Below are 23,288 nucleotides of genomic sequence, written 5' to 3' on the forward strand. Positions count from 1 at the left end.
GGGCAAGACTTGCTAGTAAATGGTCTCTATGTCTGGATGCTTGAAAAATTCCAGTGAGAAAAAACAGCACTGTGGTATGCAGAAATGGGCAAGGAGACAAAAGTTTTAGTCAGGTTGTCTCAGAGTGACTGTCAGTTTTGAAAACATCCTTGTTGTTTTTCCTAGCAAAAATTAGTATTAAAGAAAGCTAAAATAGGTTAAAAATTAAATCCTCATGCTGCAGGACTCAGGCCAGCCAGTAATGGCCTCAGCTATTGCTGGCCTTTCCACTAACTTGGACTGCTTTGGGCATCTCACCTCATCAGGGTTCTCCTGTTCTTAGTATGTGTCTAAAGGCCAAAAATCAGTGCAAGGGATTCTGATGCATGACCACACCTCCCTTACAGAGGGACAGCAAGCATCTCCAGTCCTGGGCATCAACCAGGATGAGAGAACTGCAGCAGTCTCACTTTTCCACCTGCTGTCAGTCCTCAGCCTGTCTGGAGTACAGGGGTACCTGTTCTTACCTCTCATAACCCAAAGCTGTTATATTCTAGCACCTTACCAACACCGGGGTAACACCTGTACTCTAGCAAGTCCCCTTCTTTTGGCATCCACAACTATATTGTCTGTTCTTTGATAAGAAGATCATTGTTTTCATCTTGGGAAAAGAGTAATATGGGCAAGAACTTTACAAGATAGGAAAACTGTTCCATGAAGTCAACCTTTTGCTTCACTGAGCTGTTTTCTGCTTCTCTGCTATGACCAGTTCACAACTGTTTGGCTCTTGGTACATTGCAGACCTTAGCAGTATACATGGTTCTTGTGACAGAACAAATTATTCTATCTGGTAATAATTAGTACTCATAACCCTTTTGAAAAAAGCTTTTTTGGGAGCTGTATAAACATTTTTACACCTTTTTTTTTCCTTTGGTGTAACTGATGTTGGCGTAGTTACAGAACTGAGGCTGGAGTACAGTAACATACTCTTACCTCTACCAAAGACACTTCACATTCTTCCACTGAGCCTTTTGTTGTCTGCTTTTATACCTAAAGTAACATTTTCTTTGTCTTTTCTCAGTGGCATCAATAATGTCCTGGACGCAAGATCAGTTGGAGTGAAAATTTTTGAAGACTATGCCATTTCTTGGTATTGGATTTTAATGTAAGATTTTTCATGAGTATTTTTTACTTTTTCCAAACTCGCTTTGGAGCAGAGAATTAAAAAAAATAGACAATTTATGTGTTTGTTATCAATTCTCTGTTTAAATTGAAGGAACACCTGTAATTTCCTGTCATCACACCATTGTAATGCTGTTATGGCTCTTGACATGAGGATAGCACAGCACGTCAGTCAATCTGGAGTAACTTTTTAATATCCTAACAGGCGGAAAAATAGGAAGTGCTGCCTTGTGTTGCAGGACTTGTCTGCGTGGTAATTCCTAAAGTGAAAAATCTTAATTAAGAGATTTTCAAGCCAGTTGCAGTTTCTAAGTGTCATTAGTATATATGCACATAATTTCTAATTCCATACTAGCAATATACTTGTGGTTAAAGCCACAGGAAGAGCAAGTTGCAATGGGGGACCTCAAAGCAACTTCCAGTGCCTGAAGGGGCTCCAGGAAGGCTGGGAAGGGACTTTGGACAAGGGCCTGGAGGGATGGGATGAGGGGGAAGGGTTTCCAGCTGCTTCAAGATGAGAACCTATAGCATGCACATGTTAAGCATATATTATTGAAGCCTGAATGTGTATCTACAACAATAGATATATAAACTTTGTATGATAAACTCAACAAGGAAAATAGGTCAGAAACCTAAATAGCCAGTCTTTAAAGGTGTTCTGTCTCTAGGGGGAGTACAGTGTTCTCAGAGTCTGCTACTGTGTTCAGAAGCAGGAAACTCACTGGTATTTAGCAAGCTCACTTCTCTCTACATCTCTTAATGCAATCAAGTTTATGGTTCAGCTTCTTTCAAAAGGAGGGGTCACTGAACAGATAAACTGGAGAAACAACTGACTGTTTTTTGAACAGAAATTCTAAATACTGAGGCTAGTTTCCACATTTCAAATGTGATATTTTTATAAGAAATTGAAGCCACTTTTAAAGTAGTGGGATAGAATTTTTATGATAGCACACATCAAATGAATTCTGGAAAAACATATTTAAGTGCCAGAGTTTGGGTGATGACAGTGAAGGCCTGTTATCGAAAGGATGCTGAATTAAAAATTAAATAGGGACCTGCTCTAGTCTTCTTTGTATACCCCAAAAGAGCTGCTGCTTTCAAGACTCAGTTTAACGTAACCAGTCTGTTGAGGACAGTTGTTATCATGTACTCAGTTTGGGTACTACTAGGACTCATATGTAGCTAAAAATAACTTTAGATAATGATAACTTAAAACTCTAAAGAGTTATAAGCCCCTAAATGACAACTTTTTTTCTGAGGAACACATTCTGAATTTCAAGCTAGCCATTCAAAAAAGGAAAATAGATCACGCTAGGAACCCTTTAAAGGACTTAAGACCAGCTTACAAAGGTTTAACTAAAGAAGCTGAGGTTCTTTTCTGCCCATCTGGCTTAGTTTGCCCAAAACATCTGTTTTTGACTGTTTATGATCAGGCTGACCTATTTTTTTATCTTTGGTAACTGGCTAAATAAGCTGGGAACATTCAGAAGAGAAGATACAGAACACATGCAAGAAGTTTTAAATTAAATGTTCTAAGAAGCATCTGAGCTGGATGTTTGTTGGAGGGGATGATGATGATGATGATTATTATTATTATTATTATTCACATCACTTTATTCACATTGCTTTAGAAGGCTTTGCTGAGTAAAAAGGGCTTTTGCAGTAATTTTTTCCTTTCTGAGTTGCCTTCTGGAAGTGAAACAAAAACAAATGCTTTCCTACTGCAGACTTGATAAAGAGAACATGTCTCTGTACATGTCTTTTCTAGGGGCCTCATTAATAGCTCTTAGTACTTTCTTTTTATGCATCACAATGCCCTGATCATTTCTTCTTATGATGGGTAGAAAGAGTCACTGCGTTTCCTCCTAAATGTAAATCCTTTTTAGTCTAGGAAAGCTCCTAGAATGTTACTTTACTGATACTTCTTTTCAAGTAGGCATTTCTAAAGGAGGACATACACCAGCAGCCTCTACACACAGGGATATTCCTCCAGTTTAACTTTGTGTTCTGTAAATTAGACCATGGTCCAAAAAATCCAGTGAGTTGTTTAGCTGGTGTAAGTGACCTAAAATGCATTGTGCTAGTCCCATTCAGGCAACTTGAGAACCAATTGTCTACAAACATTTCTGGTTCTGCCCTATGCAGTCATCATGTATAAGCTGCTTGTTTCTAATTGCAGATAATAATCATGGTGATGCACTTCATAAGGAAGATTTTCATTCTTTTATGTGAAATGAAGTGACCCTCATTTGGAGTAACAGGCATGCAAGCGATGGTTCTCACACTTGTTTTCCTTGTTTTCTTGTCTTTCTAGTGGGCTGTTCATTGCAATGATTGTGAGTCTCCTTTTCCTTGTGTTACTGAGGTTCACAGCTGGGGTTCTCTTCTGGATTTTCATCTTTGGTGTGATTGGAATTATAGGTTATGGTAGGTTTAATCTGCCAGCTTCTGAGGGTATTTTTCTTTATTGGTTAAGTTTGGGCAAGGAGTATCTGTAATTACATCAAGTAAATGGTAGAATTGGGAGAGTTAATGCCTAGTTTTAGAGACAGTTATGTTAAGAAGGGCTTAAATAGCAATGAAATTTAGTAAGAAACCAGCTGTGCTGATACTTAGCAACAGATGTAGTAGGCTGAATTATCCACCCACAGTATGCTTAGCCTGTATTCACTTGTACTGGTATTTCTTTCCTATACATGCAATGTAAGAATTGACTAGTCTCGCAGTAATTTTTTTTTCTTACCTGACAAACCGAGGGCAAAGCATGTGGCTTACAAGAGACTTCTGAAAAAAAAAACCTTGTCTTTGCACTCTTCAGAAACACTTACTTAATACTGATTTTTTTTTTTTAAAGGCATCTGGCATTGTTACTGGGAGTATGATCATCTTAAAGGAATACCTGGGTCAGACCTCACTGTTTATGATATTGGATTCCAGACAGACTTCAGAGTGTACCTGCAGCTGAGGCAAACATGGTTAGCATTTAGTAAGTGCCCTTTTAACTTGGAAATAAAAAGTAGGTCTTCTTGGTCCTCATCTAGAACGCATCATGATTGACACGGCTTTCCTTTTTTGTGACAAGCTACATTGACTTAGCAGCTGAACTGGAATGAGACCAGCTTTAAAGAAACCTGAGTATGTATTACTTCATGGGGAACCATATCAAAAATAGGTGCTGAAATGTGTGCTACAAAAACTTTGTTCTGAACAAAGTCTGTGGCTCTGAGCACCATAGTGGTCATTTGCCCACTGCAGTTCTGATGGCTATGGCTACTGATCATGATTGGGATCACAATTTACCATCACCTGTGACCACCTGGGTCTGGATTCTGAGACTATGTCCAGGCTGTGGAACCTGAAGCCAATTCACATGTCCCTTTGCAAACCTCCAGACAAGCCAAGGCTCAGGGATTTTGTCACTTCTGTCGTTTTGTCTGTCTACAAAACTTCTTGGTTTTCAGCTGGGGGGATAGGTCCTACTGTGTGCAACTGTTCACAACTGCTGGGCTAGTTAATTATTCCCTGCTTGTCTGAAGCACTTAGAATGAATGGATATGTCTCAGAGGGGGAACACATACCAATTTACAGAGGTAACATATTGATTTGGTTATTGATAAATCTGACTTTTTCTGTTTGCTTGTTTACAGTGATAATACTTTGTGGTGTTGAGGTCATAATCATACTGATGCTGATCTTCCTAAGGAATCGGATCCGTATTGCTATAGCACTGTTAAAGGAAGGTAGTAGGTATGTTTGTCCAATTTTAATATATTTTGAATTTTGTTAAATGATTACTAGAGTACACTCTTCTTGAGGTTTGTCTTGCACTAGCAAGGGCAGAGAGTTAAAAAAGCCAAGTCTGGGTTTGTTGACCCGGCATGTAATATAAGGAATATCAGTTCTCTGTGAATGAGGTTGTGCTTGTAAGAGATTTCTCTTTTGCGGTAAGACACGTCTTATGTCTCAGCCCCCTGCTCTCAGAGTACATATACTGCTAGTGGTACCATGTATCCTCATTGCAAGAAACTGTATCAGCAGAAATGCTAAGTGTGCTATACTCCATGACCAGACATTGTAATATGGTGCAGTCCAATATACTTATTTTCAGATCTGAGGAAAGAAGCAAGCAGAACAGGAAATGAGAGCTGAAGGCCTAGGAGACCTCCTCTTCATTTTGTGTTTCCTGAATACACAGACTTTGTTCACAGGGGTTCCTGTTTTACACAGTGACAACATTTAGTTCTTATTTTAAAAAAATGGGAAAATAACAAAGGAGAAAATGGACTTAAGACATCAGTCCCTTGGATTTCATTGCAAATAGGCTGAGGTCTCATAGAGGCCTTAGAAGAGCTCTGTTGTTAGAATGCATAGAGTTAGATCTGAGTTTGTATGTGTGAAGTTCTAGTTTTCTATGCCTTGCTTAACATTGTGGTTCTCAGGAATCTGGGTTTGGGATTTTTGTAATGGGATTAGGAAATACTGAAGTTCTGTGTTCAGGTAGGTACCTGTTTCCTGTCTTATGCTACTGTGCAATTAGAGCATAGCAATTAATTCTGGCAGAGCTAAATTATACTCTTGAATTCCTGTTCATTAAAATCCAGGAACACTTCTAACACGCAGTACTTTTATTCACAACCTTGGCAGGTAGAAAGATTCCAGGAAGTTCATAAACTTCCTGCTGAGAAGTAATAACATTCTATAGTTTTCCAGCAGCATGGAAAGGTCACATGAGGGTGGTGGTTTTCCTCTCATGCATATTGCAGGAGATGAAACACTGCATATAATTACTGTAAACCTAACAGTTTATCAGACCATCCCCTATATTCAGGAAGATGAAAAATAAGCTGCTAATGACTGGAAATCAAATTACTTTTCAATACCTTTTAACTACTTTTTTAAAAGTATTGCAATTATAATGCTAGTAATTAACTCAAAATCCCTAGTTAGAAACAATTGCTGGTTGTTACTCAGCTTGTTGAAGTAACTATCCATGGTCTTAGTGGTAACTAAGAAGCCCATAATGAACTGCAGAATACTGCTGATATATAGTGATTATTTCTCAGACTGCTTAGGGCTGTGTCCTCCTGTGTGACTCTTAATGGACTTGTGCATCTCTAGGCTCAGAGTTGACATCTTGCTCTTACTCTCTTGATGGTGTGTGACAGCTCCCTTCCTTCCTGCCAAGCATTTACTAGTTTAGCAGCAGGAACTCAGTAAATTTGTCACCTTTTACATTCTGGAAACTGCCTCTTGTAAAGTAAGTTGCATCAGAAGTGCCACAGGTTATAGGAGAAATGCTATAGGATATAATAAGAGCTAAAGGCTTGTGATAAGCTTACAGGGTCACTGGAAAGAAAATTTAGAGTAACAGGAAGAGACAGACAACAGGAGTGTGAAGAGAACCAACCTGTAAGGTTCAGTGAACAAAACATGTGCTCTCTGAAATCACATCCAGTGAGATACCTCGTTGGAGGTGTTTGCCTGCAGGGTAGATGCAGCCAGTTTACCCAGGGGGACTGCATCAACTTCCTCTCTTACAGAGGAGTTATCCCTGGCAGGGCAGCAATTGCCATGCTCAGGTTCCTGCTCACTAGTCTCATTCTAGGCACAAGCAGTAGAATGTCATCCTCTAAAACATCATGTGTTAGATGATGTTAAAAGGTGCTTTCTAAGCTGTCCACAGTGGAAGGCCATGATTCTTTCTGCCTGCCAAAGGCGTGACACATATAAGGAAAGTCACACAGTCACAGGGGTTAGCCTGTCCTTACATAACAAAGACAAGCTGACTGTCTCTGCCCCCAGATAGTTTTATTACTTAGAGCAGGGAAGGGCTTGTGAACAGAGTCCTCAAATACAACATAGCAAGAAGTAAATTCAGGTGTGTAGGAGCTGAAGGAAGAGCACAGGAGCTGTACAGAGTGGAACATGGGTATAAGGGGAATGTCTGCAGCAGTCAGAAAAGAGATGTGATTGAAACAGGTTTGTGACCTAAAAGAGCTGGATCTGTGAAGCAGTAATGGAGAAGGAGAAAGTAGAACACAGGCTTGAACAAGTCAAATTGATGAAGTTGACTGTAGTGCTGCTGATAAAGGTGCAGTGGTAGAAAAGACGAAGTGGAGATGTGAATACATTTGAAGAAAGAGCCCTGCAGTATTCTGAGATCTCACCACAAGATTGTGCTACCACTATGAACAAGCAGCTCAGAATAACAAGGCTGATGCTAGGGGAGGACTGATAAAAAGGTTGTTTCTTAAATTGTTGTAGCTTACTGATACGTTTTGTTTCTTTCATAGGGCTATTGGCTATATAATGTCTACTTTGTTTTACCCAATTGTCACCTTCATACTCATTGCAATTTGTATTTCCTATTGGGCTGTGACAGCTGTGTATCCTTCTGTCTGTGTACCTCTCTGGAGGAACAGTCTTCTGGTCTGCAAGACCAGATAATTCTCTGCTATTTCAGATTTACCAAACCATCATTAAAGGGAGTTTTGGTCACTTGTCACTTGCTGCACTCTTCCTTATTGCACATTTACATGTGATGTACAAATTGGACAATGAAATTTATTTTATTTACAGGAACTTAACTAAAATTCATGCTGGGGCAAGGGGATCATACAAAGCCTTATGTACCGCATAAAGTTGATTTTAAGGGGTAAAAAAGACCCTTAGTAGAGAGTGAATGTGGCCTTTAATGTGCTGCATGCTCTACAGGCCAGATGTTAATGGTCTCTTAGTTTGCTGTGGATGGTGTCTATTTCCACCAAAATGCAAACTGTCACAGAACTACTACATAATCTCCCATATCAATGGTATATATGCAGGAGAGTCAATTTTTAGGGTTATTCCCCTTGCCCATTCTGGTCAGGGTTTATTACAACTCCAGGATGGAGTTTGCTTGAGTTCTTTAAGTTACGAGAGTATTGAGTCTCTGCATAGCAAGAGCAGTTTTTCTGTGTCTGTACAAGTTCTTTAGAGCTAGCATATACCCACTGCAGAATCATAAGTTGCTTAAAGCCAGCAGTTGTGTGATTCCTCCTTAATATATTATATTCAGTTTTCTGGCTACATCAGGAGAACCTGTGTATAAAGTAATGGCTAATCAAACAATGTGCAAGTATGCAAACCTGACTTGTGACCCAGAGGTAAGTGTAACAAATATTTACCTATAGTGAGAGCTATACTAATTGTGTTCATTAATCACCATTAAATGCACTATTAGTAGAAACTGTGCATGTTTTAAGTAATGGTTCCTCATATTAAACCTGAAGATAGTACCTAGTGTTCAGATAAGGCATCAAAGCAGTTTACAAAGATATAATAATTTTTCTGCTAGGCTTTTCTTTAAGTCAGGTAAATATTAACCATTCTAACTTACAGGGTCAAGAAGGAAGATGGAGAAATAAGGCTCTATATGGAAAGGTGGTCTTGTATTTGTAAGGATTGTATTTCATTGTTCTCCAACAGCAGTGGCAAACTTTGAAAGCTGTGCCTCAAACTTGCCCAAGGACCAGCCGTGTTTTGAAGGAGAGGTTTAACTTCTTCCAGTACAGCAATGACCTTTATGATGCTCAAAAATATTTGTATGTTTTGGTTTTTTTTTTTATTTTATCTTGAGTCAAATGTTTTGACTTGACTGTAGAGTTGAATATTAGTAATTTTTGAAAACTAGAAATAGTTATCAAATGATACATCAAGGTTGTTTTCAGGTGTTCAAATTTCACTGTACTGATGTGGTTCTGTATACCCTGCTGATGTCTGAACACTAAAAAAGAAATAGATTAGAAACTGATAGGGTTTAAATCATGCCCAAACTAAGCAAGTACATGAAGTGAACAATAGATATAGGGAAAAGTAATTTAGTGTAAAAACTACTTCTGTTTTAATACTCTGAGAAAGGTAAGGGAAGTTGTGACTACATCACAGCTTGTGTAAAACAGCATAGCTTAGTTGATTTCAGTTGTGGTGATTTACCCAAACTGCTGATTTGGCTTCTTATTTTCAAATAATTTTTTGTTGTTGTTAAAACATAAGCAGGTTTTCTTTAAGAAAACTGAAGTGTTTAAGTATCTTAAAAGTAGATTTCTCAATTTCAGATTCCGTCTATGTAGTTTTCAGCCATATGTTGAACAGCTCTTTTTGCTAACTACTATGAAGTTAAGCATCTGCATAAGACATTAGTGTGGATCCTTAAATGTGTAAACAGGTTACACAGTATTGCAGTACAGTACTGAGTAAGCTAATGAAACATCAAGCAGAATTATGTTATTTGTGTTAAGCTGCTAATCTTCAGAGACTGTTTACACAGAATTCATTGCTTATTGTCTTGTTTATCTTTCTTTCTATACAGACTTTTAACACAACAAATGTAACTAAATTGTGTCCGGGTGCGCAGTGTACTTTTGCTTTTTATGGAGGAGAAAGCCTGTACCATAAGTACATCTTCATCTTCCAGTTAGCCAATGCCTTTGTCTTTCTCTGGCTGGTGAACTTTGCAATTGCACTGGGCCAGTGTACCCTTGCTGGTGCCTTTGCCTCTTACTACTGGGCCTCACGAAAACCAGCTGATATTCCACTGTGGCCACTCTTCTCTTCATTTGGACGAGCAATACGGTGAGAGTGTGGAACTGAATGTCAGCTTTGTCATGTTCTCAAGTTCTCTTTTTACATCCAGGGAAGCCCTACTTAGAATATCAAATTAAAATGGTTTGTCAGTGTTTTGGTTTAACCCCAGTGGGCAACCAGGCCCTACCCAGACTCTCACTCACTCCCTCTCTGTGGGATGGGGAAGAGAATCCAAGGGGTAAAAGTGCAAAGATGTAAGGGCTGAGATAAAGACAGTTTAACAGGGGAAGGAAAGCTGCCCAGGCAGGCAAAGCAAAGCAGGGAATTCATTGACACCTTCCCATTGGCAGGCAGGGTCCAGACAGTCCCGGGACAGCAAGGCTTCACCACACGTAGTGGTGACTTGGGAAAACAAGCACCATAACTCCAAATGTCCCCCTCTTTGTCCTCCTTCCCACACCATGTGGTGTCAGCTGTCCAGGCTGTGTCCCCTCCCAACTTCTTGTGCCCCCCAGCCCGCTCACTGGTGAGGGTGAGGAGCAGAAGAGGCCTTGATGCTGTTTGGCAGGAGCTAAAATGTTGGTGTCTTACTAACACTGTTTTCATTACAAATCCAAAACATAGCACTATGAAGAAAACTAACTCTATTCCATCTAAAACCAGGATGGTGCAATCAGGAAAATGTAACTGTTAGGGGGAGGCTGAATCCTATAGCCTGGTAGCAGCAGGGGCCCTGCAGCTCTGTGTCACCAGGTCCCCTCAGTTACAAGGCTGGGAACACTGTGCACACACCGAGCAGTGCACACACCCACATAGATGTGTGCAGCACACATACAGCTGACCCCACAGATCAGCAGATAGACACACAGCACTCACACGAACACCACCAACTCTGGAGGATCAGGATGAAGGTGCATTGGAATATCTAATTCCCACTAGTGGAGCTTCCCCAGTTCTAATTTTATTTATTTACATATAGACACATACGCACATTCGTATATAATTTTACATACGCGCATATGCACAACATAACAGCATTTTATCTTTTTTAGATACCATACAGGTTCACTGGCATTTGGAGCCTTAATTCTTGCAATTGTCCAGCTTATTAGAGTAATACTGGAGTACTTGGATCACAAACTGAAAGGTGAGATTTATGAATCCGCTCTAGATTATTGAGATCTCCTTTGGTAAATTGCTTCTTTTCCAAGACGTTTTTTGGCAATGAAAAGAGATTAATACAACATTATTTTGGGCCATTATGGTTCAATTGGAAGCTGATGTACTCAAATTGAGTCTTGTGTCCTTGGGAACTGAATTCAGAGGGGGATGTGGATCTGATCTTGTTGACAGCAAGTGAGCTGCTGAATTTGGTTGAGAAATGAGGCCATATGTAGAGGAAAACAAATAATGTTTTTGCTTTTGTTGCAATTTAAAGTTTTTTTTCTGAGTATCTTTCTGTGTTCTAAAGACTGTTAGTAAGTTCTGTGTATGATGCACTATCATGTTTTTTCAGGTACACAGAACTCCTTCACTAGATTTCTACTCTGCTGCCTCAAATGCTGTTTCTGGTGTTTGGAAAAATTCTTAAAATTTATAAACAGAAATGCCTACATCATGGTATGTAATGTCTCTTCATGTGGTCTCCCTTATCTGGAATGCTAAATTACCCTAGCTACTACTAGTTGGTCAAGAACCAGCAGTACTAGACTCTGTTGACTATATAATGGAAATGCATGTTGCCCTGCCATGAAAAAGTAGGGTGGTTTTTTTTTTTCCCTTCTTCTAAACTCGGCCTTTTTTCATGCCTGTCCTTGTCCATTTCTCTCACTCCCCAAAGTACGTGGGAAGGAATGGCATAACCAGTTAACTCCTCCTCTGATTCAGCAATCTAAACTCTCATTTCATCAGGAGTATTATCTTATTTCATGTTGCATGTTGATGATACTTCTGTCTGGAGGCAGCATTTGAATAAGGAGGCAGGAAAAGATGCGGTATCTATATTTCCTCCTGGAAGCTAAAAGCACAAATTTCATGAATAGCAGCAGTGGTTTCTCTAAAATAACCCTTCATAGCTTCCAGAAGAGAAATTACAGATTTTCACCTAATAAACATACACAGATTTCAGCCTAGGATGTTCTGACTTGAAGCAGTATTGGTGAACAGTTGGAGACTTGTTGTCTCAAAGGGGGTAACTTGTTCTAGTATATCTTGCCCTTGTGGACACTGTTCCAGGAAGAAGAAATGGTTTTGTTCCCAAATAATTTTAGCTGCTTTACTTTATGCTGATATAAATCCACTGACTTCAATACTGGTATTGCTGATTCCTTCTGAAGTGAGAGCAGCGCCAGGTCCAAGGAGATACCTACAAGAGTCAGTGCTCTTCTGCCCTACTAGTGTGTCTTTGTTTCTAGTGTGGATATATATATACACACTATAAATCTAGTGTGGATAACTAGCAAAGCAAGAGGAATCCCTCAGCAAGTACCTTATTTGCTCTGCTTGGCAAACTAAGTACTGATTCTACTGCCTGAAAGGTCACCAGTGGTGGCAGAGTGGTGGCCAGGTGTTTTGAAGGGGAAGCATTGAGAGGTAGCAGGTGACTGGGGGGAGTACTTTATGTTCATTTGAGCCTTGTATGTTCAAGGCCTTGTATAAGAGAGAGCTATGCATTACACACAGTAAGATTCTGCATGTAAAGTGATTTCCTGATTATTTAAAATACTTAACAGCAACTATTATTTTGCAGATTGCCATATACGGTAAGAACTTCTGCACCTCAGCAAAGGATGCATTCTTTTTGCTCATGCGGAATGTGGTGAGGTAAGCGGCCATCTCCCAGTCCTTGAAAATTTCAGTGATTCCTAACATTGCACTCTGAAGGCACACTTCTTTCCTCTCCCATGCCCCCTCCAAATGTTACTCTAAGCTGCTTCAGTCCTCAGACGTATCCCTTGTTTCCTCATTTTGCTGTGTAACATCAGGCTGTCCAGCACAGTAACGTGTGAAAAGTTGATGGTAACTGGACAGTTTATATGATTGTGCTTTTAAATTCGTAAGCACTTAGCAGGTTGTAATAGTGCCTCCAAGGAACCAGTGAAGCGCTGAGAGGAGCTCTGTGTATATACAGGAATGGGGTGCATATTGTCTGCCATATGTGTGTTTCTTGAGATTTGGTCCACTCACTGTCTGGGAAAAGCTGAGCAGAAAGACCTAAATCTTCAGATTCATCCAGAAAGGTTATGGGGTGTCAGAGAGTGGCAGTGAAGAAGAGAGAATACTTTTCTTTCAAAACCAGTATCTGTAACATAACCAGTTCTCCCCTGGTGCTGGGAACTCCCCTGGCCCTTTTCCCTGCTATCAAATCTGCTGCCAAACTCCCTGTTCTCATCAGTGCTTTTCTTCATTGCTCCTGGCTTTTCCTGTACTACTGTGAGATCAAAAAATAATGGGAAAGTAACTTAGGAGCAGGCTGTGTTGATGCAATAGCAAACAATCTAATTACCAAGCAAGGGACACAGTAAAACTGGTTAGGTGTTTTAAATTAAGTGAAGGACTGGGAGGAGGAGAGGAACTGGGGGAAAGGCTGAAAGAGGAAAGTGGAAAGGATCCTTAAGAAAGAAGGGGAAAGAACTGGAGGATGGAGTGCATGCACTCTGTTATCCTGTGCTAATACCAGTGTCATGGTGTCAACACCGTGTAGTGCCTGTGCAAAAGGAAAAAAGATGCCTTCAGTTCCTTTCAGCTTCTTTGTCATGTTTTGTAAATTATTAAGAAATTTAAGGAGAAAGAATACAGATTTCTGGTTTGTGATGATTATGTATCACTTGCCCTTTGATGAACAGAGTTGCAGTTCTGGACAAGGTTACAGACTTCCTTCTATTCCTGGGGAAAATTCTTGTTGCTGGTGGTGTAGGTAAGCTAATCAGTTTTTCCCAAACAGCATGTTGTTTTCTGGTACCTACAAGTATGCCTGCCATGTCCATATATGCTTAGTTAACAGTTGGGGTTCTCATTGGTCTCACTATTTGGGAAGCTGTTTCTGTGTTCCTAGGACTTGCAAGATTGAAATAAAATAGATCTTTTCTTTCTTTTCCCCCTTCTCTCACCCCCACCCTCATGTGTGGTTGGCAGCATCTTTTCCATAATTGCTTTTAGTGCTCTTGTGTGTGCTGCTGGCACGGGAACTTCTGCAGCCAAAGCCTTATAGCTGGATCAAACCAAATTCACATCCAATGAGCCAGACACAAATGGTTCTCCTTTCATGAGAACTTCACAAAATTGACAGTGAAATTCACCTGGTAGCAAACAGCACGCATACAAGAGGGGATGGTGCAGGTCTGCACAAGGTGGGCTTGGAGCTCTGTTGTATTCAAGCCCATTATAGCTATGTGTTATAGTAAAAGAATATTTCTAACATTCTTACAGAGTTTTCTTAGTTATCAGAAGGAATCAAAATCTATTATTCATGCTTTTTCTGTGACAAAAGTCATTTAAAAATTTTTTTTAAATAGCACACTTTCAGCAATTTGACAGTATTCCCTTACAGTTTTTCTGAATTGTCACAGCAGTTTTAAAACAATATTTTAACAATAACCATATTTTGCATTCTGTATACTGAAAATATTACCAACAAATTATATTTTATATCAGAAGTTGAAAATTAGTACCAGGGACAGATCTAAAATATTTTGTAAATACTGTAATAATTTTCAAGCTGAGGTAGCGAATTTAATTTGAAACATCATATACTCTGAAATTTAAGCCATGCAGTACTCAAATTAATTTTTTTCACTTTCATTTAAAAAAGATCCACCCAATGGACTTTGTTATCCCATCCCATTGTCTTTTTTATCATTATTTATCAACTTTGCTAATATATCCAATAGAATGATGGAACAAAAGAAGTCATTGAAATCTTCCTGGGCCTATTTATATCTTTATGGTAATTGATTAATTTACATACATCTTCTGTCAGAATATGGATGCAGCAGATGATTAATATTGTGGAATTTATTGGTTACAAATCTTACTTAAACTAACCTTGTATGTTTTGTCTGTTTTGTCTCATCTGTTCTCCAGGTGTTAGCAGAAGGATCACTAATCTTCTGTGCTTCTTGCAGGTGTTCTTGCATTCTTTTTCTTCACACAGAGAATACCAGTCTTTGCACAGGAAGCACCAACGTTAAATTACTACTGGGTTCCACTGTTGGTAAGGCAACCATACAATTGGTACACTGAGGGCAGTCTGGGGTGCTCAGATTACTTGGGGCATGGGTCTGGTAACAGCTCCTGTTGTTATCCTCTCAATGCCGTTCTGTCCACTGAAGTGAGGACTGATCTGCTGCACTCTGGTCCTCTGGACTCTTCAGGCAGAAGTGCCACTGCAGTGACTCTGCACCTTTAGAAAAATTAAGTTTCACATCTGCTTTGCTCAGACTTCCCAGACAGAAAAAAGCTGATGTGGAGGCACCAAGAGCTGTGTGGCTCCTAACAAAAGGGACTTGTCATGCACCTCCTGTTTTTGTAGTCTCCCCAGACTCCAGAGCCTCTCCAGGATAAGCAACTCTATTGTCTTTTTTTTTCTTCTTGTAGACAGTCATTATTGGCTCCTACCTAGTTGCACACGGGTTTTTCAGCGTCTATGCAATGTGTGTTGACACGCTTTTCCTCTGCTTCTGTAAGTACGACGTTTTCTTTCACTAATACCTGCAAGTCATGGGAAGTAGAAAACGAACTTATCCATTCCTTAAAGAATTGTGGTGACATGCTGGAAGGCTGTGAAAAACTAACTGCTGCTGCTTTTCGGAGTGGCTCCTTGATGCATTCTTCAGTGCAAAAGTGTTTTAGTGTTCAAATTTAATTAATTTTAAGTAATGGTAGCTACATGGCTCATGGGGGTACCTGACATTTATTTTTCAGATGTTCTTTAACTTTCATTAACAGTTTGCTTGTGAGTGCTTTGTGAAATTGTTCACTGATCTGTGACTACTGCATTGCATACACAGGGCTGAACCCAGAGCAGTGTTTTAGTCATGGCCTTCTGCAGGGAAAAAAAAAAAGTAATATGCCTGCCTCGTTATGTTAAATTTGTATTCTGCTTTGCTTCCCATGCTTCCATTCAGTAGGGGACGGTAGGAGATGACATTGAATACTGTGCATTTGTGGCAGCAAGTTTTCAAAATAATTTTTGTCTTGGGCAGTGAAAAAGGGTCCGATTTTAAACGTATTAAATCCACAGGCCTCTGTGACAAATTTTCTAGCAAGAAGTAGCCAAAATGCCAGGCTTTGGTGGAGGCATGATTGTTTCTGGAAATTTCCACCTATACTGCCAAGCCAAAGAACTGGAAGACAAAAAAGATATTTTTGCTGTGATTTTAAAATGGCTAGTTGTTTGTGTCTCTGCTGTGTGTAAAACCTCTTCTGGTTGGAGAAAAATAGAAATTTTACAGTGTCCTTCAGCAGCAGTACAGCTAAATTGCCTTGATAGAGATTTTTATTGTAATGTTGAATCTTTTGCTTTCTCCTTCAATTCTCTGTGTGTGCGTGTGGTTGTACTGCTGTTTGCTCTTTTGGCTGTATAAATTCAGGTGAAGACCTGGAAAGAAATGATGGATCTACAGCAAAACCGTACTTCATGTCAGCTAGCCTGCACCGAATTCTAGGGAAGAAGGAACTAAGCCCTAAGAAGGCAGTGGGATAAATTACACTAGGCCTCGACATCAAAACAGTGTCACTTTTAAGCAAAATGTGTGTAAAGTAGGCAAAGGTAAAAACTGTAAATTATGCTTATGGTTAATGGCTGATTCTTTTTTCCTTTTGCTTATATCAAAAAAAAAAAAAAAAAAAAAAAAGCAACATTGGTAACATTTAACTCATTTAAATGCTTAAACTAACAGCTTTGAAAACAAGGCCACGTTTTATTTAATAGAGTGCCTATGAGAAGGAAAATGTAAATGTAAAGCTTTTTTAGGTCTATAATGATGTTTTAATAACTTTTGTAATGCAAGTTGCTGCCTTAGATGACAGCAGTTTTGATAATGTTTCTTTTTATAAGTGTATATTTGTAAAAGAAATTCAGGCAATTTTTTGAAAGCACTAACATATAACCTAATTAGCCATAAAAAGATAGTTTGAGACTCTAGCTAAGCAGGATATGGTACTAAATTTGTAAATATGGTGCTATGATTGTATTTTTTGTACAAGCTGGTTCACAGCTATTTAAACTGTGATTATACATGCATTAATGATTCCCTACACTGAAAAACGTAGTGATATTTTAATCACATCCACAACTGCATCTTTTAAGAAATGAAGGTTCCCTTCAGGTCCCAAAGAAGGTAGTCAGAGAAGACTATAGTTGATACTGTTAAAGTGAAGTTTTCTGTGAGTTATGTTGAAGAAATGATGTAACTGAGAGAAGGTCCCACTGCACTTGTGATTCACACAAATGAGGTTTCATACAATACAAGATGGAGAATGTATAATTTTTAGCTGATGTCCAGGGGATACACTTGTGTTAATGTACCCCCTGTCTGTAATGAGTCTCTAATTGTGTTCTATATTATAAGGAAGCTGAGCTTCACTGAAAGGGAAACCAAATGCAATCTTTTTCCTTGGACAAAAGTCTTGGCTGTATATGTGCACAAGGAATTCCATTGCTTCTGCCTAGCTCAGAAGGGCTTCTCAAGGAGACATTGCAATGGCCACGCATGTGCTGAGCCCAGGTGTGCTCTTTCTGTGGATCCAGGCTCGCAGTGGATCACTGTAAGGTGTTAATACATTGAACTTGAGTCTGCTCATGATACAGGATGAATTATTTAGCTACTGAAAGATGCTTTGAGAGATTTAGTTTGGTTTTTTAATTATTATTAAATTTGCCTGGTAATTAGTGCAACATCCGTTGGCACATTAACATTCTGTTCAGTTTTATGACCCTCCTGTTAGTGGAACCAAGGTCAGCACCAGCTGTGCTCATGGAAGAAGTCTTACACTGGAGTACTTCTCAAGTCCCTTAATGCCATGAGCTGAGCTGAAAAGGTTTAAATTTGTCTGCTGGGTTCCCAAGGACCCAGCCATACTGAGGCCTTCCCCTAGTTTTCATGTATTCCATTACTGTCTGCGTTACAGGAGTGGCTGTGCCAGATCTGGTGTGTGGGTTCAGTACCTGGAGTTTGATGGTCTCACAGAGAGAGGCAAATTCTTTTCCAGTTAATCCGAATGCAAGTTTCTGGTGAAAATTTACTGACATTTCAAATCCTAGAGTAGTTTTTCTCTCTGTTATGGCTCCAGTTTTTGATGACAATAATCACTGCAAGGGCACAACTAGTACCCTTGGTGCCACAAGGCTGGGGTCTTGTTGATGCACAAGTGATGGCCACCCACGTGCTTGCAGGCATGGGCACGGCAGGTTCCTGAAACCCTGTGAACTGAGGTGCAAGTGACAGGACACTCGTATGTGTTCTTGGTGATCCAGTGGGCATTGTAGCCCTTTCCCCTGAAGCAGAAATGAGTAGTTCAGAGTAGGACTCAAATAATGTACAGTGAAGACAAACAGCTTCAAATGTAACTGCTGGTTGTGGGAACCTCCAGCTCTTGATAGTTCTTCTGGAGATACCCTAGAGGAAACCTGACTTTCAGAAAGGGCTGAGAAACCTACTTTTGGAAAAAATCAGGTTCTTGACTAATGGAGCTTTTCATCATCATTATTCCTTTCTCATTATGTGCATGCCATTGATTATACGTCCCCCCCATCATTCTTATCTGAGAATAAGGTCAGTAACTTTTGGGGCTATGTGTTAACATTCTGTGATTAAAAAAGCTGCTGGTCTGATTACAGCCCACATACTAAAGATTTTTCTCTTTTTTTTTTTTTTTTTTTTTTTTTAATACTACTGTGTGATTAGTTTGCAGCTAAAGAAACTGCATTTAGTAATCTATATTTCTACTGGACTTCTGAGTGTCTTACTGGGAGCTCAACTGAAGAAGTGTATTTCTGAACACAGCGTGCTTTTTTATCATATGAATGTAACCATAGAGATTACTAGGAATAAAACATGATAGAAATAGTATACAGTTATTTGATTAGAATACTTTTGTAACAAATCTATGCATTTACTAAAAGGAATTTCTAAAAGTTAAAGTTTTAAATTGTATTATTATTTATATACAGTAAATATATATATGTGTAAAATTGCTCCACTCACTATTTTGTGAAGTTATTTAGAATGTAAGTGATTATAATTTCTGAGAAGAAAATTTAAAAGCCATTTTCTTAATTATATAATTATGAGAACTGTGAAAATACAAAGCAATACCATGTGAATTTTGTAATCAATAAATTGAATAAATAACTCATAAAGGTTTAATACTAAAATTGGCTTTTAAAAAATAAATTGCTATTAATGAGTTAAGTAGAAATTAATTCAAGTGTTTACTTGGTAAAGAATCAGTTAAAGTATTTTAATACTTATTTATGATAATGGTTCCTAACTAACCCTGTGGGCCAGACTCTGCAAAATTACACCACAGAAGAGGACCTAGTAGTGATGTTTATAGATTTGGACATTTATTTATTGCTTGATTTAGTAAAAAATCTAGAATTTTATTCTTCACTTTAGAGAGTGGAACATGTGGCCATATAACTGTTAAAATGTCATATATTCTTTTGCTCCTGAGCCCACGGGAGTCAGTGTCAAAAAGCCCACCCCTTCCAGGAGGCATAGGCTACCCGGTGACAGTGGTGACAGGAGGTTGGTGGTTGTTCTGAGCCTGCAGTGCAGTTGAGGAGATGGTGGAACAGAAAACCTGGCTGGAGTCCACTGTGCTGCTGCTCAGCAGGAGCTCAGCAGGTCATGTCCTTGGCTGGGGCCTTCTCTCCTAGGAGAAGCTTTGGGAAGGCAGGGTGGCCCTGCAGCAAAGACCCTTTTACAGGTATAGAAAGAACTCTGAAAAGGCTGGGTAAGCAGAATGTTGAAACCAAGAGATAGTACAAAACACCTGCGATCATATTCATGCAATCATGTTTGCATTAGTTCTGGTTGAATTTATTGTGTCTCCATACAACGTATTACTGGATGTCTTTCATTTACGTGTTTTATACCAAAGTTTTCATGTCAAGCCTTCAAATTTTGTAGAAAAAAAAAAACCCAACCAAAAAAACCCGACAAAAAACCCCCCACCCCAGAAACAAACAAGAAAGATGGGATCATTTCTTATGCTGAGGTTTGTTTTTTTTTTTTCCAAGTAGTATTCAGCATCTGATTCTTGGGTGTTACAAGGATGCTGAATCATCTTTTAAACATTAGGATTTAAAAGTAAGAAATATTTTACTGTTGCGTGTTGTGCTGTAGAGCAGGAAAAAGATTTTGGCAGATGCAATGTGAAGCTGGTTCTGGGACAGTCAGGAAGTATTCTTCTACAAGTCAGAGAAGTCATGATGAAGAATAGACTGACTGTTTTCAGTAACATAGAATGTCTCCCTTCGACCAGTTGCTCAGCCTGGACAGCTGTGTCCTCTCTGACCAAGTGCCTTACTGGCTATTATTTTATCTGGCTTATATTTTGAAGTTTATTCACACCATGTAGACTACAAAACAGAAAAGGCTAGTTAGGAAAAAACAATACTCTGTTTCAAGTTAACTGGTATAAGGTGAATTGTAGGACAGATGTCAGATTTGAACTGTGTGATGCAGCATTTCCCTGTTGCTGTTGTCAGATCATGAAAGGAGATGGTGTGTGGGAGAAAACGTGACAATTGTGTTGTTGCAAATAATTAAATGAAACAATGCAAGACTGTTCCATTTTTAGTACTAGATCTTTTTATAGCTTTAATTTATGGTCTAGTGAACTTCTGAGAAGGCCCTATTCTGCTTTGGGTTACTATGATCAAATGTCTTGTACCTGTGTAGCTGAGAAGAGATATGGGCCCTTGCTACTTAAAACAGAAGGAAAAAAGCTAGTAAATATATAGTATATTACTGTAATACATCTGTTTGTATGTCCACAAGCATAAAGTTCATTCTCCATTTCAAGACGGATAATTTACTATTCTGGAAGTGTTTTATAAATTATTCTAATTTTTTTAACTTTTGATACAGGTGATAATTTTTGAGGTAATACATAATTTGTACTGCACTGTAATTGAATTAGAAAGATAACTGTTTCTTCATGTTTAAGTAACACTAGTTCTACTAATATTAAAATTGTCCATTATCCTATGCTACAAAATTCCACTTGTATTTGTCCCAAATGATGAGTTGCAAAATCACAAAAACGACTCTGTAAGGTTCATGAAATGGGAAGTTACTGTTTCATTGATGTGATTAAGGTTTTGTTACTATCTTGCCAAAACCAAATTAACAGGAGCACGACAGTTTGAGCTCTATAACTTGTTTGCTTCTGCTATGCAGAATTAGGAACGTATTGTTTAAATATCTTTGATAACTAAAGTGTTTAATATTTAATTTTGTTGTTCACCGTTTTACAGCTCTTGAGGATTGTTCTAATAAAGATTTAGATACAAAATGCAGTTATGTGTGTTTATGCTGAGCTCTGGAGCCGCCCAGGCCCACACCTGGGCCCAGGCCCTGGCTTGATCCACTGGTGGCAGTGGCTGGGGAGGGGAGAGAGGGATGAGGATGGATGGACAGACAGACAGGTGGCACCAGCTGCACCTGGGGGGCTGAGGCAGTGGCAGAGTTGTGTGCAGTAGCAGACAGGGTGTGTATTAGCTCAGCCAAATTCATACCTTGTAACTCAGTAGAAATCTCTTTTTGGATTTAGGAGGCTGCCTAAAAGCCATATTTCTTCCTATCTTTGTGTGAGGTCAACAAACTGTTTATTGCACCCCACGGGTTGGGCTGGCTCTGTCAGGAAGTGCTGGGGTTGGGGTCGCCATTACAGAGAGCTCTGGTGGGCCAGAGCCGGCCAGGCCCAGTGGCCCTGTGTCTGCCTGCAGGATGTTTTTCTGGGAGATGGGGGAGAAAAAAAAGCCCAACCAAAAGCAGCGCAAGAACTTTTCAGAGATGAGGATGGATTTCAGCGCAGGCAGCACTGGAGCGGTTATTTGGAGGCAGGACAAAGGGAGAATTTGGGCTTGAGGTTGATAACCAAGGTATGTGTTGTTAGTTGTTCCATACGTAGGGAGCTTTGTCTGAGGCGATCGCTGCAATGAGATGTCGAGATAAAGTTTTTGAATCAGTTGTGGCCACCTGGGCAACACTGTCACCTTGGCCAGAGTGGCAACTGCAGTGGGACATCAGCTTCAGTGGAAAAAATATGGCTGTGGGCTTGGGATCAGTGAGCAGACACGTTCAGGCTTTAAATTCAGAGTTCCAGCATACATCAGGGAAGAGCAGCGTGTTACGCCTATGGCATAGGATACTGTTTATTAGAGAGGCCTAAATGCTGTCTGTTGTGGGGAGGTTGGTGGGTTTGTGTTCTCTGCTCAGTGGCCATAAGCACAGGACATCTGCCATGAGCACTGAGGGGTGGATGGAAAAGCAAAGCTGTGACAAGGAAAATGCAGGAGTGAGGAGGCTCAGCCCAGAAGATGTAGATGTGGGTACTTTCAATCCAAACTAAGCACTAGAAGGTCAATTGTAAAAGTGATCTTCAGTGGGATACTGGTATTCCCTGGGCCCGTTCAGTGGCCAGGCTGACCCAGGCTGTGCCTTCCAGGAAGAGGGACAAGCCCTGTAGAGAGTTGCTTAGAAGAGTTAAAAGACACTGCTGATGTATGGTAAGTCTCCATTAAATCTTATTTTTCTCTTTTTTTTCTTTTTTTTAATGTTTGATCAGATGCAAATTTGGATAAAAAGGATGCATGCTTTATGTTCTGTAAAACATCACTATAAACCTTAGTTCTGACCATGGCAATAAACAACATCAGTAACAATAAAGCACCATGTGTATTAAAGCACAGTATCATTGCTTGAATTCAGGTAGTCATGGGTTGCCCTGCAGGATGTAGCATGTACCCAAATGCTGGAAGATAGATCTGTAATATAGTTATTTTAACAGGGATTTTGGAGCATAGAGTACCTTTGCTATGTGTCTAATATGCACGTAGTTATTTTAACTAAACCAGGATTAATCTTTTTTAAAACTGTATCAGTATCTCCTGTTAGCACACATGGTCTTTTGGAACTGACTGCAACTGTTAGTTATATTGTCCTCCTTCAGAAGATATCAGGCTTTCCTGCCTCCTATTAAATGTGTTTTCAGGCTATTATGTTTTACATCTCACATGGTTTTCTTGCTCCTCATATGAAGTTTAAAGCTAGTACTGGCTGCATGCCAGAGAAACTTTAATCCACATCCAGATGATATAAAAAAAACCCAGGCTGGGTTTTTTCTCATGTACCAGCAGTCTGATCTCTAGTCTTCTCTAGGGATGCTGCTTCTTCGCCGAGATTTGTTCTTTCTAGTTCCCCAAAGGGAAGTTCACACTATGCAAGGTGTCCTTGCAGGCCTGGGTCAGTGCACTATGTCACCACCTGATGGGCTGCCACACGGCTGCTCATTTTTCAGTCAGCATTTAGTCATAACTGTGCTGCAGT

The 23,288-nt window shown here is 39.5% G+C and overlaps 1 protein-coding gene across 2 annotated transcripts in view; it reads left to right on the plus strand.

The window, feature by feature from the left end:
- SLC44A5 (solute carrier family 44 member 5) overlaps positions 1–23,288 on the plus strand; it is a 73,386-nt gene that overhangs the window by 40,195 nt on the left and 9,903 nt on the right. The window contains exons 9-22 of one of the 2 annotated variants that reach the window (XM_071749819.1): positions 1,061–1,144; positions 3,476–3,588; positions 4,016–4,147; positions 4,809–4,908; positions 7,455–7,547; positions 8,219–8,306; positions 9,512–9,774; positions 10,779–10,873; positions 11,243–11,346; positions 12,476–12,549; positions 13,572–13,642; positions 14,850–14,938; positions 15,322–15,406; positions 16,317–21,256. In XM_071749819.1, coding sequence (XP_071605920.1) covers positions 1,061–1,144; positions 3,476–3,588; positions 4,016–4,147; positions 4,809–4,908; positions 7,455–7,547; positions 8,219–8,306; positions 9,512–9,774; positions 10,779–10,873; positions 11,243–11,346; positions 12,476–12,549; positions 13,572–13,642; positions 14,850–14,938; positions 15,322–15,406; positions 16,317–16,429 — 1,504 coding nt within the window. In that variant the 3' untranslated portion in view covers positions 16,430–21,256. Of the gene's footprint in view, positions 1–1,060; positions 1,145–3,475; positions 3,589–4,015; positions 4,148–4,808; positions 4,909–7,454; positions 7,548–8,218; positions 8,307–9,511; positions 9,775–10,778; positions 10,874–11,242; positions 11,347–12,475; positions 12,550–13,571; positions 13,643–14,849; positions 14,939–15,321; positions 15,407–16,316; positions 21,257–23,288 lie in introns of those variants that run through there. The other variant, XM_071749820.1, reaches the window with a different exon arrangement.

This window comes from Heliangelus exortis, chromosome 8 (assembly GCF_036169615.1).
Source record: "Heliangelus exortis chromosome 8, bHelExo1.hap1, whole genome shotgun sequence".
NCBI classification, from domain to species: Eukaryota; Metazoa; Chordata; class Aves; order Apodiformes; family Trochilidae; genus Heliangelus; species Heliangelus exortis.